Source organism: Eurosta solidaginis, chromosome 2 (genome assembly GCF_040869045.1).
Source record: "Eurosta solidaginis isolate ZX-2024a chromosome 2, ASM4086904v1, whole genome shotgun sequence".
Taxonomy (NCBI): domain Eukaryota; kingdom Metazoa; phylum Arthropoda; class Insecta; order Diptera; family Tephritidae; genus Eurosta; species Eurosta solidaginis.
Window position 1 is genome coordinate 166,899,763 of NC_090320.1, and position 17,182 is coordinate 166,916,944.

The following is a 17,182-nucleotide window of genomic DNA, read 5'->3' on the forward strand; positions in this document are numbered from 1 at the left end:
AAATCTACCAATATGTTCAGTACTTTCGCATTGAGAACAAATACTGTGATCATTTTTGTAAACGTATTTAATTGCTGAGCACAACCAGCTAATATTAGGCGGTTACACTAACCACCCCAACGAAATTTGGACAAAGTTGTGCACAAATTCAAAACGGAAATAAATTTTTTTAAGCTATTGCATAGATTATATCGCGGCTTGGCGACTAAATCAAAAAAACCGTAACGGATATTTGTCAAAAAAGGTTCGAAAAGGCTCGAAAAGGTTCGAAAAGGTTCGTAAAGTTTCGGTGTTAGCAACAGGCCAAATACATAAAATTGGATCTCTATCATAAACAGCGGTGGGCACCACTACATTTACACGGTTACCAAATTGAGAATGTGTTAGTAAACACGAACGCGTAGCGAGCACGAAAGCAAAATCAATTATTTATTTAGTTTGATTTCAATGCTTGACCGGTGAATATGTGTCACACGCACTCTTTGGTACTCTGATTTAAGCGCGCGTGCGACACTTCCTCACCGTACGACCATCGAAATCAAACTAAAAGAGCTGTCGTTGATTTTCACGAAGTAGCCATTGTGCTATCGCTTATCGTATACATATATGGTCGCTTACAATCCAACCTAATAAAACCGCACTGCGTTTTTTTAGCGCACGCAAACAACCGGCGTTTTTTGCCCTAACCCAAATAAGCATGCGTTGCGACAATGTTAAGCATGTGTGCAAACGTCAAATCTAAATGTCACGCAGAACAAAAATTGGAAATCGACTTAGGTTTTCACGCAGCAAATTCAATTTGAGTTGCTCTCATACAAGTTATATGAGACATTTTTGACAGAAAATGACTTGCGTGCGTTTATATTAGGTTGGCTTGTTAGCAGGTGCTAAGCTCACGCCCACCCCGGATCATAAAGTTAAAGTTAAAGTTAAAGTGAATGTTAAAGTTAAAGCGAAAGTTAAAGTTAAAAATAAAGTTAAAGTGAAAGTTAAAGTTAAAGTTAAAGTTAAATTTAAAGTTAAAGTTAAAGTTAAACTTAAACTTAAAGTTGAAGTTAAAATTAAAGATAAAGTTAAAGTTAAAGCTAAAGTTAAAGTTAAAGTTAAAATTAAAGTTAAAGTTAAGGTTAAAGTTAAAGTTAAAGTTAAAGTGAATGTTAAAGTTAAAGTTAAAGTTAAATTTAAAGTTAAAGTTGAAGTTAAAGTTAAAGTTAAAGTTAAAGTTAAAGTTAAAGTTAAAGTTAAAGCTAAAGTTAAAGTTAAAGTTGAGGTTAAAGTTAAAGTTAATGTTAAAGTTAAAGTTAAAGTAAAAGTAAAAGTTAAAGTTAAAGTTAAGGTTAAAATGAAGTTAAAGCGAAAGTTAAAGTTAAAAATTAAATTAAAGTTAAAGTTAAAGTTGAAGTTAAAGTTAAAGTTAAAGTTAAAGTTAAAGTTAAAGTTAAAGTTAAAGCTAAAGTTAAAGTTAAAGTTAAAGTAAAAGTTAAAGTTAAAGTTAAGGTTAAAATGAAGTTAAAGCGAAAGTTAAAGTTAAAGTTAAAAATAAAATTAAAGTTAAAGTTAAAGTTGAAGTTAAAGTTAAAGTTAAAGTTAAAGTTAAAGTTAAAGTTAAAGTTAAAGTTAAAGTTAAAGTTAAAGTTAAAGTTAAAGTTAAAGCTAAAGTTAAAGTTAAAGTTAAAATTAAAGTTAAAGTTAAGGTTAAAGTTAAAAATAAAGTTAAAATTAAAGTTAAAGTGAATGTTAAAGTTAAAGTGAAAGTTAAAGTTAAAGTTAAAAATAAAGTTAAAGTTAAAAATAAAGTGAAAGTTAAATATTAACTGCTCATTTATTCAATAAAAGTAAACAATGTGTTTTCTTATCGGTCACCACGCTTAAAAAGGTTAACTTGAATTAATATCAAAGACAAAACTTGAATTAATATCAAAGAAAACAAAATGTTGCATAAATATTATAATTTCATAAGTTGATAATATGCAATAGCTTTACCGCGGCAGTCCCCGAGTGCCACACGTCCTTTTTTTATGAAATAAATGTAGTAACTGAGCACGCAAATAATTTTCGGCGCTATTGTCATCCTTTTGTGTGTGTGAATACTTTACCAAATAACAAGGCGAAAGAGTTTATTTTTGTGGCAAGATTTTTTGGTTCATTGGAAAATTGTTGTGGTAGCTAGACGTTTTGGTAGATATGTGATTTATTTGATGATTTGTTTGTTTTACAATAAATTGGGAATTTTTTGGTACAAATATAGACTGTAGTTATTGTTTTCTTGAAACTTCTACTACCATCTTTCGTCTACCAACATTTTGCCTTTTAAAAAAGTCCGTGCACTGGTAGATATACTAGACCAAAAAAGGTGAACATTCATACGCACAAATGTACATCTCTCTGAATTGAAGCAAACGGTAAATGGATCGTTCGATTGATTCATGGCGCCGTTTGCTTCATTCTTTTCGTTTTACGCGTGGTGGAGTACGCTTGCTGCGAGAATTGAATTCGTCGTACTCGTGGGCTTTAAAAACGTCAAAGAAGGAAAAAATTTCTTTTTTTAATACAAATATAATTTTTGTGCGCTACGCTATACACAATTTAAATCAAATTTCAACAAAATGGCGTTAAAAAGAATTAATAAGGAACTACAAGATCTGGGCAGAAATCCACCTGCACAATGTTCAGCTGGACTAGTCGGCGATGATTTATTTCGATTTTATTTTACAATTCGATTCAGATTTACATACAAAAAGTTTAGCCACACGTGTTTTGGAATTTGGACATAGCCATTGATAGCCATATTAGTTGTTAATCTAGGATCTATGGGTAAAAATAACAATGATATCGACCTGCCCGGGTTTCCTTCGTTTGATGATGGCAGAGGCGACGATATTGAACACTCGAATCAAAAGAACACAAAGAAATCAAAGAAAAGTGGAGGCTTCCAATCAATGGGTCTGTCCTTTAACATAATTAAAGGCATCACGAAGCGTGGTTATAAAATTCCCACACCCATACAACGGAAGACCATACCACTGATACTTAAAGGGCGCGATATTGTAGCTATGGAGCTATGGCCAAAACTGGATCTGGTAAAACTGCCTGCTTTCTTATACCTATGTTTGAGAAATTGCAAACACGTGAACCAACGAAAGGTGCTCGTGCATTAATTCTTTCACCCACTCGCGAACTGGCTGTACACACATACAAATTTATAAAAGAATTGGGGCGTTTTATGGATTTAAAAACGATTTTAGGAGGTGATTCAATGGACTCACAATTTTCTGCTATACATACTTGTCCTGATAGTATTGTAGCTACACCAGGTCGCTTTTTGCATTTGTGTGTCGAAATGGATTTGAACTTGAATTCAGTGGAATATGTGGTATTCGATGAAGCAGACCGTTTATTTGGAATGGGTTTTGGTGAGCTACTAAATGAAACATTACATCGTCTACCCTCAACAAGGCAAACAGTACTATTTTCGGCGACACTTCCAAAGCTCTTGGTAAACTTTGCAAGAGAGGGTTTGAGCGATCCAGTTTTGCTGCGTTTAGATGTTGAATCGAAAATACTGGAAGGATTGACGCTTAACTCTTTGTATTGCCGTCCCGATGAACGTTATACAGCCCTAGTGGTGCTACTTAAATACGTTATACCAGAGTATGCTCAAACAGTGGAGTTTGCCGGCACACAGCATCACGTTGAGTTGATATGCTTTATTCTTACGAAATGTGGCATATCCAAAATTGTGCATTTAAAGGTGCGTTTAGAAACAGACGGCTATATTTTTATATGCTTCCTAATACCAAGTCAGTGCATATTCAATAGTTCGTTGGTAAATGATTGAATATTATGTGCTATTAAATAGCTTAATTTTTTGTTCCCAATTTCAGATGTACGAGTGTATATGTACTCATGAATGTACTTTCTAAGCTTTAAGTCCATGTGCCTGCACCATAGCCTTACCTTTCTATATATAGGCGGTCATAGCATCCTCCTTTGATGTGCCTTTGCGATTGTTCCATGCCTCCCATTTTGCTTTCCCTTGAAATCCAAGAAGCCAGGTTTAGCGGTGTTGCAATCTCCAACCGTTGTCTGTTTATATAAATTGTATAATTCTAATAAATCATTATCGGCTGTTGTAGTTGTTAAAATCCTGCGGCGCGTAAAATTAATACCGCAACTTTTGTGAATAAAGAAGTATCTGTAATCACTGTTACCGATGTTGCAGCGCATGGTATTGATATACCTAGTTTAGATTATGTAGTAAATTTACATTTCCCTGGAAAGCCCAAGCTATTCGTACATCGAGTTGGACGTTGCGCACGCGCTGGTCGTACTGGCACTGCGTTTTCAATATTCTTGACCGATGATGCTGCTCACGTACTTGATTTGTATTTATTTTTAAATCGTCAATTCAGTATAAATGATAACAAAACGGTCGGGCCACAGGACATGTTAGAAGAAGAACATTTGCCGGTGACAGAAATCAAAAAAGAGTCATGATACTGCTGGTGTCTTACGTAGAAATGAAAATGCATATAAGAAATATTTATCATCACGTCCTGTTGCTTCGACAGAATCGAATGCGCGCATGAAGCGCTTTGTCAACGTGGCATCGTACAACTTTCCACTACACCACATCCAACAAACGTTTCCAATCGCCCTGGTTCTATAACGCCACCACGCTTCCAGCGAATGTACACACGGCCACCAGTGATCTCAGACATTGGTTCAAAATTGCACGAAAAACCAGGTGAGGGACTTCATACTTCCCTACACCCTAGATTCGATCCGAATATTTTGTTCTATGTAGGTTGATAGAGCGTTGCAGCTGTTTAATCACTAGTTCTCGTTTCTACCAATACTACTGCACTAGCTACCTATTCGAGGTAAAATTTTTCTTGTTAAAGTATAAATAAATTTGGGTATCGACAATATATTCTAACGAGTGAGGAAACTTTGAAATTGTGTGGAAGAATTTAGGACGGTCTTAGCATGAATAACATTTGGTAATTTAACTAGGAAGCAATCAGGTTACAAATAACCGATAAGTACTGAGCTGCATAATTCTTTGAACCTTTTTGTTGATTTCTTCATGAATTTAGTAAATACGCCATGATGTATTAGTGTGGTTGAGTCTAGGCTTTGTGGAAAGCGCGGACCCCAAATAATTATGCACTTTCGTAAACCTATGAACATACGAAACCTAAAACAATTCAAATTCATCGTGCAACGTCAAAACTCGACTAGTGGATCGTTCCACTTACAGTTGTCCCATGTAACGAACTGTACCCATAGAGTATGTGAACTTATTCCTTCCGTATGTTCGGAACCTTCACCTCCACTTAAGGATTTGGGGGTATCTGTTTATCTTTGGGATATTATGTATATACTTATTTGATATATTCGGCGCTCGTGGGGTAGTCTCAAATGAACGTGGTCGGAATACTCTGAACCAACGTTTTATTTATTTATTTATTTATTTATTTAAGCCAATTAAAAACACTTCTATGAATACTTAACGGAAAGCCATTAGAGAATAAAAAATTAACACTCCCTGTAGAGCCGGACCGCACAAAGCTTACCGCTTTTGTCAACGTCAAGGCCGGATTATAAAGTTATGAGAAAATAAGCCAATTCTTTTATTTTTTTTTGTCGATTCATTGTGGCTGCTGAGTAGAGTATCACTCCAGGTGGGATGCCTGTTCAAAATCGTTTTCCAAAAATTTCCCATTTCAGGAGTTGTCACAAAGAAAGCCGTATCTTAGAGCCACTCAAGAACGTAGGTTCTCAGACTGCGTATAATTTATTCCCCAAATGCACGGGGCTTATGCTCTGATATGGAGTATTTGAAACAAATTTTGAAATAGTGTATTTGCGAATAAAACTCTAATGTCCGGCATTTTTCAATCAACTTCTGAACGAATGATCAGACCCACCTAACTCTTTATCAATTGATGAAATATTGACCAGAAAATGAATATTTTCTTCCAAAACCTGTTGGCATTTACAAATTTAGTATTATTATTATTATATTTTTTGTACAAGGATGTGAACACATATTTAAAATACGGCTGTCCCTATTCCTTGAATAAAATTATGTCGGCCTCGTGCCTTTGGCTGAGAGCATCTGCGTTCCGTGGCAGACCCTGAGTCTGCGTTAGGGTTCTGGTGTCCTCGCTCGGGGTGAGTGAGTGAATTTTGGGACGGTTTTTTTTTGAAAATTAAAAATTTAATGTGCCGAATGAATTTGTTTTGAAAATTAAAAAATAGAATGGGCCGAATTCAGATAAAGGCAGATAACGGATCTGCGGTAGGGTTGTTGGTTGAGCTCGTTTCGGGAAAACGAGAGCTGGGGTTGATTTTTCTGAAAGGAGGGATGTGGAGGAACGGAAGGATTGTTAAGAGGAACTCGTGGTCCTCTCACAATCTATCTCCGTAGGAAGAAGGATCAGTTTGACCAAAGTTCGTCTGACTTGACCCATCTCGGTTATGAGGTCGACTACACGTACTCGGTTATCTTCGCCGGGGTGTACGTTGACGACTCTACCTAACCTTCATTCGTTGGGAGATAAGTTGTCCTCTTTGATGGCTGCCCGTGAGGAAATGCCCTGGGGTTAGTGGCTCCAGGTCCGTTGGGTCATTGGACGCCGGGCTGAGAGGCCATGAATTTAGACATGCCTCGATCCGGCACAAAAGGGTTTGGAACTCGTCCATGGTATATTTGTGGGGAGAAGCGACCTTTTTGAAGTGGCTTTTGAAGCTCTTCACTCCCGCTTCCCATAGGCCGCCCATATGTGGAGCGGCGGCGGAGATAAAATGCCAGCTCAATGATTGATGGCTATACTTTGAGACTGTTTTGTCTCGGCTTTCGGCTAGAAAACCTTTAAATTCGGAACGTAAAGATCTTGATGCTCCGACAAAGTTTGTACCATTGTCGGAGTAGATGGTTTTAGGACATCCTCTTCTCCCGATAAAATGCGAGAAGGATGCGAGAAAGCATGGGGTGCTGAGGTCACTAGTGGCCTCTAAGTGAATGGCCTTAGTGGAGAAACAGACAAAAATGCATATGTAGACTTTTGACACTCGACATCCCCTACCGCGGTAGCTTTTGATGTCAAAAAGCCTCGCAAAGTCTACCCCGGTATTGGTGAACGCGCGGGTAAAAGTAGTCCGTTCGCAGGGAAGGGTACCCATAATTTGAGACTGCGCCTGCTATCGGTGAATAATGCAGGTTTTGCAATTGTGGATGATGGCTCTGATCATGGTCTTGACATTCGGTATCCAGTATTGGGTTCTGATAAGACGGAGCATGAGCTGGTTCTCGCCATGAAAGGAATCATGATGAGTCATCGTATTAATGCTTGGGTCGTGGCCTTAATCTCATCGGCTGAGATTATACACGACCTTTCGTGGAACATTGCTTTAGTTTTAGGATGCGTTCTTTTATAGAATCTCTTAACATAGGATAGAACTTTCAAAGCCCTGGGCAGATTTGAAAATCGGTCGAGAATATCTATTAGATCTACCCTTGTCGTGGCATATGTTTGTGCCCTCTTCTCCTCAACGGACGTTTTGTATTCGGTCTCTTGTGCTGGCCAGTGGGAATTGTCTTCTTGCAGCCAAGAAGGTCTCTGCCACCACAACGAATTGTTGACCAACTCTAATGCAAGTAGTCCTCTGCTTCCTAGATCCGCTGGATTAGATTCCGAGTCCACGTGAAGGCAATCCTTGCTACCGACCATATCGATGATCTTAGTGATTCGGTGTGCGACGAAGGTTGACCAGGAGCAGGGCGGCTTTCTTATCCATGCGAGCACGATGGTTGAATCCGTCCAGAGGTGAACTTTTGCTGGTCCTAAATGAATATTTCGGAATATTGGTTCCATGATTTCTGCAAGCAGCACGGCGCCGCAGAGTTCTAAACGTGGTAGCGAGATGGTTTTCACTGGAGCTACTCTGGTTTTTGCTAAAAGTAAGTGTATGAAAACCTGATCATCTCTTTTCACGCGCATATATACCGCTGCCGCATATGCTTTCTCGGACGCGTCACAGAAGCCGTGGATTTCTATGTCGTCTTCCGGTGAAAAATTTACCCGCCGCGGTATCCTAATGTTATCTATTTCGCTATAGTGTTGGGTGAAATTTTCCCACCGTTCTAAGGTAGTTGGGGAGACAGGTTCGTCCCACCCGGTGCCCTCTAACCAGATGTTCTGCATTAGTATTTTTGCTACTATGACCATTGGTGCAAGCCAGCCTAAAGGGTCGAAAAGTTTGGCTAAGCTCCTGCTGTAAAGAAAAACATGTCTGAGTGCGCGTTCCATCGTATTCCGAGTGCCTTAACCGAGCTAGCCTCTTCAAACGCTAGGAAGTCCTCGCTGAGCAGATCCGTTTTGGGGATGTCCTGAAGGATTTCCTCACAATTTGATGTCCACTTGCGCAATAGAAAGCCAGCTGAGTGTAATGCTTCGCGAATCTCGTCTCTTGCTCTGATAGTTGACGTTATTGTATGTCCTCCAGGTAAAACGTCGTCGAATTACATACTTTCTCGTAATATACCCGATGCTATTGGGTGGGTATTTTCTACATCATCAGCCAATTGATAGAGCCAACGTGCTCTCTGGTAACTTGGTTGAGCATGGATAGGTCAGGCTTGCATCCCCATTGGAAGTGTCAATTTTGTGGCATTTGAGGGACGAAATACAATTATTTATATCATTTTGTAGCTTTTTTATTGAACTGCCACACTCACTTTCTACCTTTTTTAAGTTAAATAAAATTTGTAGTTGTGTGTTAACTAAGATACGTTTGTTCTCGTATCTTTCACACAAGTTTTTCCAGGCCATCTCGAAGCCTTCATTTGTTAGAGGGCATTTTTTCACGATTTCTTTTGCTTCGCCCTGCGTTTTGTTGTTGAGATGGAATAACTTTTCCACCCCTTTCAAGCTAGAGTTGTTTATATAAATTGCCGTGAACAGGTCACGAAAAGTTGGCCAAGACAGATATTCCCCTTTAAAGACTTCCGTGTCGCAAGCAGGGAGGCGAATTTTATGCCCATTAGGTTCTTGCTCAGGGTTGACGTTCTTTTCATCCTTCTTGTCTGCCTCAGCAGATATAGACGCTGAACATTGCACGTAGATTGCGTATGCTGCCTTTTGCTTCTTTCTGACCGCCATAACGTCATCCCCTGACACCTCATCAGATCCCAATAGCGAATCAAACGCAGACTTTACCTTCTTCCACAAGGACCGCAACTCTTCCTGCTGTATTGCAAGGGTGTGTTTGCTATGGTCGCTTTCCGGAATAAGGCTGTAATCTTTATCAAACTCTGCGATTGATTCTGCTAAACGGATGTAGGTTTCCATTGTTTTGTTTACGTTTATTAACGAGAAAATTTCCGATTAGAAAAATAGAACTCTTCAGAGTTAAAATACCTGCTCAGCCCTAAATAAAAACTATTGAACTTCGAAGTTTATTATTTATTTTGTTTATTGCAGACTTTGTCAGAGTAGCGACAACGAAACGGGTTTATTTTACAGACTTTTTGTCTCGGTAGCGACAAAAAGGGAGGTTTATTTTTCAAACTTTCTGGTCACAGCAGTACAACAACAAATGGTTTGTCTTATAGACTTTTGCCTCAGCAGTAATAACAAAAAGGGGGGCCACTCGCCACCTACACAAATAATGGGTGTATTTTTGAAAAAGTGCGTGCGATGTTCGAAACTAAGCGCAAAACAAAGTGTAAAAAGTGTTTAAAAAGTGAAGTGAGCACCGAATTAATTAATTAAATTGAACTTAGTTTCGTGTTTGTGATGTGCAAAAAACAACAACAAAAACCTATTTAGTATGGTGCGGAAAGTGAGGTTAGGTTACCCTCTTCCTTCTGTTGTGTCTGGAAAACCTTACCACTGGTGGGGGGATAGACCAGATAATCACAAGGACCGAAGTATGGTTAACAAACCAAGTGATTTAACCTTTGAAAATAGAAAAATAAATTGGTGCTCACTAAATAACTTCACTGTTTTCACTTCTTTTTTGATTTTAATTTTTCGCGCACTACACGGGTTTTTTCTTTATTTTGCAAAAAAAAAACAACACTCAAAAAAAAAGTGGCAAGAAATATAACACTTACTTCTTATTTTGTGTTGGAAAAGTTGATTGTGCTGTGCTGTGGTTGGCGAATATGCTGTGGCTCTGGTCACCTATGTATAATATAAACCTCCAACTTTTTCCTTGATTCAATTTTTGGCTGATGTGATCTGCTGTGGCAAATAAAATTTCTTGTGGCAATCCTCTGGCAAATTGTGAAGTAGGCAAAATTGTGCTGCGTTGTGAACTGACTTTTAGTTCTTTTTATCATATTTGCATTCAATAAGATGGACGTTGACAGTATATTGTCTTTGACTGTTAGTTAGCTAAAAGACAAATTGAGGGAGTTAGAACTTTCGACATCAGGACAGAAACTAGAGTTACAAGATAGACTACTTCAGCACTACGGGTTGGCGCGAAACGTTCCTAGTGATGATGAGTCGGTTTACAATGATGTGCAGGAGAATATTGTTCTGCAGTCTTCCCAGTTCTTTGTGAGGTAGCAACAATTTACACTTAACGATATAGGCGATTGTGTGAGTTCATTTTCTGGGGAGAGTAATGTCGATATAAGGGTTTGGGTAAATGAATTTGAATTAAGGACCAATGTTCGGCCAGAGTGCGTCGTAAACCGCCAGTGGGTAGGCGCACAAGGGTCGATCTCGGGGTTGGTGTGATGGTTCACTCATAATAAAGTAAAAGAAAACAAGAGGAATTCCTCGTTATAAAATAATATTTAATTAGAAAGTAAAGAAAATATACAATCGGTATAATGTTACCTTAATGTCGAAATTGACGATGGTGATCCTGGGCGTTGTGAACTGCTTGGCGGTCGATCATAAAAGAGGCCGGTTGTCCCATTGATGGCAACCGCTAAGCCGCAAAAAAGTCCTCTGGTATTAAGGAGGGGAAAGGCCACACATACAACCACCCCCACATATACGTGTATGGGTGCTGCCAACCTGCACACACACACGTGCATGTGTATGAAACGCATGCATGTGCATGCATGCACAGAAATGCGACGTGAGTGTGGGTGGCTGGAATTATTATTAAAACGTTAGGGAGGGGCGCCGTCAATCAGGTTAAAGTTAGGCATTGGGCATAAACACACTTAAACTCCTTATGTGTACATTTTGCTGCTATATGAGATTTATCTCTACACTTAAAACACCTCCTATTCGATTCTTCTTTCGGTTTTGTTGCTCCGGTATGATTTTCCTTTAAAACTTCAGACGCCCCTGTCTTTACTAATCCTACATTAGCTTTTCTTACTTTCTCGTACACTTTCACCTGTCTTCTATATTCTTTGCTTGGTACAAAACAGACTTATTAAACCTTGAGTCTGGAATACCCTCAATAAAATAATCAACTGTACTTGCCTCGTCTAAATTTATCTGTTTACCTATTTCCATTAGGCTGTATAAATAAATAATCGCGAAAACTTTCGTTTGCATGTTTACGTCTATTTTTTAGTAACTTATGCACATCTGACGTACAAAGCTTAAAACCAAATTCGGACATAAGAACGTTTTTTAAAGTCTCCCAACTACACACGTTACTTTGGCTTCTAACGAATAGCTTAGCTGCTCCCCGCAAAAGCTGTTTCCCATAGACAAATCTCTGTAAATCGTTCCATTTCACTATATCCGCATTTAATTCAAATTCATTTACCCAAACCCTTATATCGACATTACTCTCCCCAGAAAATGAACTCACACAATCGCCTATATCGTTAAGTGTAAATTGTTGCTACCTCACAAAGAACTGGGAAGACTGCAGAACATTATTCTCCTGCACATCATTGTAAACCGACTCATCATCACTAGGAACGTTTCGCGCCAACCCGTAGTGCTGAAGTAGTCTATCTTGTAACTCTAGTTTCTGTCCTGATGTCGAAAGTTCTAACTCCCTCAATTTGTCTTTTAGCTAACTAACAGTCAAAGACAATATAGTGTCAACGTCCATCTTATTGAATGCAAATATGATAAAATGTAGATGTAAATATAATAAAAATGTGAATTGAAATAGAAAATACAATGTTAACTTTAATTACTCAAAGTGAGAAGAAACCAAATACTACATCCACACCTCTTATTTTCTTAAATGTTTCGGTTTTCATATAATAGTTGAAAACTTGCTTATCAGTGAGATACTATTTCTCTAACAAACATATTTCGATTCAATTTATTTTTATTTACTTCGTATAAAAATTGTATCGCCTTCACTGTACTTAACAACCTTCTTTTCAACTTTTATATTAACCTTCTTTCTTCTTCGTATTCTTATTTTCATTTTTGTTCCACCTTTATATTCGTCTTTAATTGCATTTCATGCTGTGATTTCGCTTTGACAATCTTATTTTCTCTTTTCTTCTACACTATACGCCTTCAACAATCGTATTTGCTTTCTGTATATTTCAAACACTTCTGTTTTTACAATGTAGTATTCTTAAGGTTTTATCAACATTTACTTTACTTCAATTTCATGTTCTGGTTTTATCTTCTTTACCTACTTCAAATACATTCTTTTTGTTGTTCGTTTTACGTATAATTCACTTTGACTTCTTCTTTCTTTAGAAATACTCTTCTTTTGAGTAGTTTCTATAATACAACTTCTTACTACTTTTCTCTTTTATTTCTATACATCTCTTTCTAGCATTCGCTGTACATGCACGTCGTATTTAATTTCATCAATTTGTCTTCTTCAAACAAACTTCTTTCCAACTTCTTATAGAATTTCTTCTTCCTTGTAACATGCACTTCTTTATATCATTACCTTAAAGACAACTATTTATTTACTTTCATCTACTTTATGTTTATTATACAACGATTTTTTGTTAACATTCGCTTCTTTCTCTTTTCAAATAGAACCACTTAATTTCAACTTTAACTTCTTTTAATATGCTTACCAAATACACTTCTTTCTATTTGCATTTTACATTAGCTTCGTGATTTTCTTCTTTCTGTTCAATTAACATTGACTTCTTCAACTTCTTACTTTGTGTTTCTCTGTCTTCGTTGACATCAGCTTCTTCAACTTCTTATTGCCTTTTGGCTTTTCTTTATGTTCTCTTTTAAGTACTTACTCTTTTATTGATATTGCTTTTCATCCCCCTTGTTCATTTTATTTCTTCTTCTCTTTCCTCGGCTGTTAACAGAATGATGTCCGTTACGAAGAGTTTTAAAATTTTCGGCTTGCTTCGGCGATACTGTTGCTGCTGCTGCTGCCGCTGCTTTGCTTCAACTGCTGCTGTTCGGCCAATGTCTTCACCAAAAATTTTCGAAAATAAAGATGTTGCAGGCGCAAACTTCGGTGGAACGCAGCGGAGCGTAACAAAATCTAGTAGGTCACTTTCACCACACCCAAAACTTTAACACAATTTTTAACATAATATAAGCACAGAAATACACTGATTGGAGTTTTAGAGAGTAAAAATGTGAATTCTGAACACATTAGCTGAATAAAAAGTGTACAAATAATTGTTAAATAACAAATACAGACAGTGGTAGTTTAACAAATTCTGCTGTGGTAAGTGGTGAATGTGACCTACTAGAATTTTATGAAGCTTGCCTCACACGGTTTTTCGTCTATGCAATGTCTGTATATTATATTGTTTCTGTCTTCACTATACTGATCTATGCACCTTCTAGAATTTTTCGCCTACGTTGGCTGCGCTGCTTTTTGGCGTCACTTCAAAGTCGCTAGCTTCATCGCCATATAAATGGTAGCAAAATATGAATATTTTTTCGAATTTTGCGAAAATTTCGATTAAAATAGACTTTTTAATGCCAAGTAAATAACTTTATAAACTTCCGGCGACCGCGCTGCTGCTAACTCAAGTCGGGGTAGAAATCCCGGTTGAGCCCCCAGTTTTGTAGGAATTCTTACCTGGCTCTCCACTTAATGAACACACAACACTCGTTTATTAGAGTTTTTATTAATAAATAATAAAGTTTATTAAATTTAAATAGTTATAGTTAATGGTGGTTTAAAATAAAAGATTTTCACACAAACACGTTCAACTGTATCTTTACGACTTCATTGTTCGACTTAAACTGTTCGTTCGTCTTGTATTCAAATTTCTCGGTAGCTATAGTTTGTATTGTTTGTCAAGTTCTCGTTCAACTTATATTTTAGGGTGAGTGCACTGTTCTCGTTCATGGCCTGTCAGTAATCCTACATCAGCACTATATTTCTTATTCCATACTTTTATTCAAACTTTATCGGTTAGGATTTCCGCCATTATTCCTTTCTTGGGTTTCTTCTTATTTGAAGGAGAAAAAAACAAACAGTTATATTTAATAATTGCTTGTCTCGGTTCATAAACGTAACTTCTGCTGTTCCACAAGGCCACCTTGGTCCAGTTTTGTTCCTGTTGTTCATTAATGACCTTCTAAGTGTTTTGAAGTGCTGCAAGCCGTTGATGTACGCTGATGATATCAAAAATGTAATGCCTATCCGCTTACCCGTGGATAGGGAATCTCTTCAAGCGGATCTAAATAGTCTAGTTGATTGGTGTAATATAAACGCCATTGCACCAAACCTCCCTAAGTGTAAGGTCATGTGTTTTACAAGGAAGTCCTTCCAATCCCATGATTATGCTATTGGCGATTATATAATTAAGCAAGTCACTAACTTTATTGATGTAGGCGTTACAATAGACCCAAAACTGGATTTTAAATGGCATATTGAATCTTGCGTCAATAGGAACTGGGCAAACAGAGCCCTCATGAGTGCTTTGAGTGAGGTCGTTTTGAGATACTTACAACCATCTTACTTACCATTTTGAACTTCTGCTTACTTCTAACTTTTGAATTTGAAATTGTCAAGCGTTTAATTAAACACTGTTTAATATTATTCTAAGATTGATCACTGCATATGTTATGTATATCGTCCATTATATCTTTAAATTAAGTGTCTGTATATTTGGTCTGTATAATTGTTTAATTTGTAGACTGATAAATAAATAAATTAAATTAAACATATTTATGAAAATGAATGCTCAAGGAACTCATAATTCAGTTCCAATTCTGATGCAAGTCAGGGTTCGTGCAGTCTGCACATAAACGTTATTTGAATAAACGAATAAATTTATTCGTTTCAAATAATTCGAATAATATTTATTCGAACTTTTTATTCGTTTATTCGAATTCATTTCCTTATTATTCGAATAGTTCGGACGTAGTGCCCTTCACTATAGCAGGCACCTTGTCGTTGGTGTGAGGGCTTAGCCGAACTCCATAGCGACCATCTATGGGACTGAGCGGTTTAGGACCTGCATCTACGCCGTTTCGCCTCATAGGAGGGCGGCGGGATGTCGGTGGCCAAGAACTGCTAACCCCCTAATACAGGGTGTTATGCGGACCGTGCCTATTGGACGATTTGCAGCCAGGGGATTTATTTGGCTGTATTTGGACGGAGCCTTCCCGATACCGGGCCGCCTCGAGAAATAATGATGGCCTTACCACAGCAAAGGGCGCTGTTGTGGCAGACGGTTTTTATCCCCATTTTTAACATTAGACCGCTGAGCCCGCCTTGTGGGCAGGTGGCCGTATGACCAAGATGAAACTTTAAGAGAAAGTAAGGATGCGAGAGAAAAGGCAATGGCGTCGCAAGCCGGAGAAGAGGAAATCGCTATCAGCTATGACTCGGACGCGGATAGCGATGATAGTGTGCAGACAGTGCGCTCGGTAAAGGAGCGGCATACAAGCCCGGACAAAGAATTAATGTTAGAACGGGAACAACGAGATAGGGAGCTTAAGAAAACTCTCTCAAAATATCGTGCTGCATTAAGAATTATGCAGCGCTTGGGCCCAGTGGTTCACCCAACCAACAATGAGAGCGATCGCTTGGCATGGGCTCGTGAGATAGTGGAAGAATGTCGAAGACAATTCACAGCCGACAGCTTTGCTGCGAAAAACCCTCAATTTTGCAACCGCATCGAAGAGGAAGAAGCCTCTAGAGGCAAGAGGCAGCGATCGGCTGAACCGGACAAGCCTGCTTTTAATAGGCAGAAGAGGGAGGGTAAACGCCACCGTCCAAGAACCAGGGGGCGAATCAGCCGCAATGACAGAAACCAAACCTCAAAATCTGCAAAGCTGATCGAAGAGGGAAATATAATTACTGGAAAGCCATGTACCTCAAAAGCTGTAAGCTTGAGAAGCAAAGATACAGGTGTTAATAAGCTAAAGGGAGACAACAATCAGACCCAGCTTACTCGATGATACTGAAGGGAGCTAACGCTGAGACTCCGGTTTTCACCGAGAAGAAGATGAGCGAAGTTGCGAAGCAGTCCCTGACTGTGGCACTACTAGACTGCAGCGTCCCCAATGGGCAGATGTCAACCGAAAGGTGGAGATCCGTCGAAGGGAAGCTAATCAGTATTATGATCAAAATGGTGCATGATGAACCAAACAGACCTCTACCAGCCTTCGAAACAGCCGGGTGGCACAATGGGGTTAAACTGATGACCTGCACCAATAAGGCGACTTCAAAATGACTGCAGAGAGTTGTTCCACACCTTCAAAAACAAGAAGGCGTGAGGTTGAAGGTGGTGGATAGAGCACTTATCCCCACGATACCAAAGGCCAAGGTTTGGATCCTCCGGGTGGTGAAGGCGGAAGACACGCTTAGCATGCTGCAGCGGCAGAGTCCCAACCTACCAACACGAGATTGGAGGGCACCCCACGTATCCCGACCCGTGGAGGGGGGCCAGTACTACATCCTCCAAGTTAATAAGGAATCAGAGGATCTGTTGCACTCACAGCTCGGGGAAGTGTGCGCAGGTAGTATATTTATGCGCCTTAAAAAGAGGAGTCCTCAGGACAATAACCCCAAAACGCTAAAAGCAGGGGTGGTGGAAAAGGACCTCGATAACCTGAAAGTAGCTACTAATGATGGGGGCAAAGGCGCAGTGGCAGAGGTTCACGAGAAAACCAATGGCACTGAAAATCTTAAGAAAACCTAAAACATGCTAAAAGCAGGAGAGGTGGAAGAGGACCACGAGGGCCTGGAATTAAATTAAAATCACAAGGGTATAAGCGTAGAGGAGGAGGTTTTGGAAGTGGACAAACAGCTCGATGATGCTGCGAGTATA

General features: G+C 38.7%; 2 protein-coding genes and 1 long non-coding RNA gene across 5 annotated transcripts in view; 2 read left to right on the forward strand and 1 right to left on the reverse strand.

Moving 5' to 3' along the window:
• LOC137240312 (uncharacterized) overlaps positions 1-17,182 on the forward strand; it is a 372,934-nt gene that overhangs the window by 238,106 nt on the left and 117,646 nt on the right. The window lies entirely within an intron of this gene.
• Positions 1-17,182, reverse strand: part of LOC137240311 (MTOR-associated protein MEAK7) — a 401,092-nt gene that overhangs the window by 58,413 nt on the left and 325,497 nt on the right. The gene's annotated exons all lie outside the window — the stretch shown is intronic.
• On the forward strand, positions 2,805-4,729 carry LOC137242447 (ATP-dependent RNA helicase DDX54-like). The gene is given in 4 exon segments (XM_067769728.1): positions 2,805-3,050; positions 3,053-3,761; positions 4,145-4,493; positions 4,495-4,729. Coding segments are annotated over 4 exon segments (1,473 nt in total). The 5' UTR covers positions 2,805-2,810; the 3' UTR covers positions 4,670-4,729.